The 3,125-nt window shown below is 39.8% G+C and overlaps 1 protein-coding gene across 1 annotated transcript in view; it reads right to left on the bottom strand.

Moving 5' to 3' along the window:
* Window positions 1–661: 661 nt before the first annotated feature.
* HEATR1 (HEAT repeat containing 1) overlaps window positions 662–3,125 on the bottom strand; it is a 34,399-nt gene continuing 31,935 nt past the window's right edge. Inside the window, exons 42-45 of the mRNA XM_040698263.2 lie at window positions 2,620–2,774; window positions 2,090–2,248; window positions 1,309–1,417; window positions 662–884 (exon numbers count right to left, since the gene is read on the bottom strand). Of these exons, the coding sequence (XP_040554197.1) occupies window positions 796–884; window positions 1,309–1,417; window positions 2,090–2,248; window positions 2,620–2,774 (512 nt within the window). The 3' untranslated portion in view covers window positions 662–795. The remainder of the gene's footprint in view (window positions 885–1,308; window positions 1,418–2,089; window positions 2,249–2,619; window positions 2,775–3,125) is intronic.

Here is a 3,125-nt window from a genome sequence, read left to right as displayed (position 1 = left end):
TGCTTTTCTCCGAATGTAGTTAAATAGTTACAATCCCTGTTTGGCCTGTTTTGTGTTATTTTGCTTACTGTCTTATCCATTTCTCCAAGGTGGCCCTGACTTGAGGCCCATTTCCACTCCAGGTTACAAATCTGTAGAGCAGTCACTGTGAGTAGGCCTGCACCTTGGCTGTGCCACACACACGGCCTGGCCTTCATGTGCTGTCCTCTAAGGATGAACTGAGGTGGCTGATTGGAACAGAGGAGACTGTAGGCAGCTCCCACTTGGTAAGGGCTGTTATACCACCTGTGAATCCTTGACTTACCTTTTTAAGAGTTCACTAAGATGTTCTCATATGAAAATCAGCATGAATAGAATTGCTTTCTTTCAGGACTTTCTTGTAGCTTTCTGTTCAGTGCGTTCATTTTTGACTTAGTAAAAATAACAGAAATGTACATTCTCAGAATTGCAGGGTATGGGTTTAGTGAGTACCGTGCTTATGTTGTAACAGGACTGGCCCCACACGATATTCATGGACAGTCTCACATGTCTGTCAGTGGACAGAATCTGTTTATAGCTTGCTTTGGCTTCCTAATATTAAGGGGAGTTAAGCAAGTTAAGAGACGTCATCTGATGACGATAAAGTAAACCCCACACCATCCAGAAATTATATAAAAAAAAATTGTAAGAACATGGCTTTATTAAAAAGTTGAGATCTCAGCTGAGATAAAAATCAGTATGACAGTTTGCTTGTAACACATGGCACATGTGAAGTCAGTACAATTCAGACAAAGTATAAAAACAAAGGGGATGAACTTAGAAGTAGCTTTGGAGTGGTTCTCCCAAAATGACTTCCAGTTGCTGAATTGTTTTCTGACACTGCTGTTCAACTTCTTCACATTCATCTAGAAAAATAAAGAAGGCAGGAAGTAAGTAGAAGAGTGATTACAAAGCTACCCTAGGAAGACCTCATTGCTCAAGTTTGGAACTGTCTTCAAACACCAGGTCTGAAATTGTTCAAAAGTATTTTGTCATCACCTCAGGAGGTAGGCCATTCATTTATACTTTAACACTGATCTAAAGTATGCAACTTGGGAGGCTGTAACACTGGGGAAGCGACAGTAGTTCAGCTATCTGAACTTCAGGAAGGGGGTGAATATGACCCATTCCAGTTTGCATCCTGCATAGTTTAAGCTACAGTATACTAATGCATGTAACTTATAGCAACTACAGCAATTATCTTGTCTGAATCTTTGAATCATATGGACTGTGTTCATTTTGGTCACTGGCCAGTTACCTCCCTTCACTAAGGTCGTTTTAAAATATTACCTTCCATGAGCTCAGCTAAAAATGGAATAGATTCTGGTAGCAGGACCAGGTAGTTCTCCTTCAGTTTTTCTGCAACTTCGAGCAAAGCCAGCAGAGCAGCAAATCGGACCTAAAACAAAATAATCTGTGTGAGGAAACAAACATCTCCAACTTCTTTCCATGTCCTGAAAACATACGTAGCTTTTAAACAAGCTTTCCCCAACCGAAGGAAACTATTCTAAGCTAACTTAAACCTCAACATCTGGATTAATGTATCGTACAAGAAAAAGTTGCAAGAGGCAGCTATGTTTCTTCAAGTTAGCTGGCAAAAGTCTTCAACTTCGCTTTACAATGCCACTTTGTTCTACTGTTTCACAATGTCTTATCTTAGTACAAGCTAAAAATAAGTACTTCCCATGATATAACCAGTCAAATAGGCAGGTCATGACAAAGCTTTATAAAATAAACAGCTCTGATGCTTCATAAATAACTATCTTCCAGTTTCCTCTCTAAAGCATCTTTTTCCTTATGAACAAACAGGTTAGTTCTTATTCAAGCAGCTACCAAGTAAAACCAACAATGACAACAAAAAGTCCCCCAGAACTCCTACCAACACAAGCCAACCATACTGAAGATATTCAGTAGGAGTAGAAGCATGTGTTGCATGCATCTCTGGAACTTGGTGGTAGCATAGTACAGTTATCAGTACTTCAGTAGTGATTTGGCTAATCCACTTTTGTTTTTTGGGGCACTTAACATTTTCTAATGCAACAGGGAAAAATAGATTCTGATAGCTCCCAACCTTAGATGAAGTGTGCCTCATTTTCAGCAGGATGTGGTAATTCAGTGGTTTCCAAAGAGAATCATCTGCCATTGCCACTGAGAACTGAGCTATGCAGGGTACCAGGTGTGCTGTCACTCTTTCCTGGAACTTCTCATCTCCTCCAAGCATGTTCTCCAGCTGTAGAAGTAAGATGCTTGTCATAGAGATCCAGGCTCAGATAAACCTAGCTCAAATTGCTGCTTCTAGCATAGGCTTTCAAGTACTGAAGAGATGAGTCAGGGAGCATCTGTCAGTAGGAATGTGCTGAACAGCATGCATGAACTTTGTGGACTGAAGAACTTTATAAAGAGGATAAAAGAATTAGTAATCCAAAGCTTTAAGTGTAACAATATCATCAGTAGCTGACAGGCAATGAATGAATTCCTCCTTTTGTGTGAAGGGAGAGGATTGAGGCCTGAGAGGTGGCTGTTGGTTTACTGTTTTGTATTTGTTTTTTAAATCCTTCAGACAAATATCTGACACAAATTGCTTTTCTGAGTTGTAAATACCTGATCAACTAGAGGCAGCATCAGGGTTTCTGCTCTTTCCTTACTCAGGAACTTCTGGGTATCAAACAGGAAGAGCTTATGCAGACAGTCCATGGTGAACTGCAGCAGCAAACAGCTCTTTTCGGTGCTGTTCTCGGAGTCAAAGAAAGCTTCATCTGTGTATCAACAGAGGAGCAGAAAAAGAAAAATCACAAAAATGAGAAATGCCTAAGCTAGAAATATTACTTGCAAACATAGCTAAATGGTGCACAATATAGCAATTATGTAGTCACTGCTTAGAGTAATAAAAGTGGATGCAGTATATTATCTGACCTTTAGCTAATGCCCGAGTAGGTTTGTTCTATAATGCACAACCAGCTGGTTGATAAAAGAAAATACCCGCAGGCTACAGGAAAAGTTCACGGCTGTACCTGTAGCTATGGAGAATTTATGTAGGTTACTACAAACAGGATAGGGAAATAGATACTACACTTTTTTTTTGTATGGGGAACTATTTTTGCTAGTAA

The sequence above is a fragment of the Gallus gallus genome, chromosome 3 (assembly GCF_016699485.2).
Source record: "Gallus gallus isolate bGalGal1 chromosome 3, bGalGal1.mat.broiler.GRCg7b, whole genome shotgun sequence".
NCBI lineage: Eukaryota > Metazoa > Chordata > Aves > Galliformes > Phasianidae > Gallus > Gallus gallus.
The sequence above is the reverse complement of the archived record's forward strand: the minus strand, read 5'-3'. Positions and strand labels throughout refer to the sequence as shown.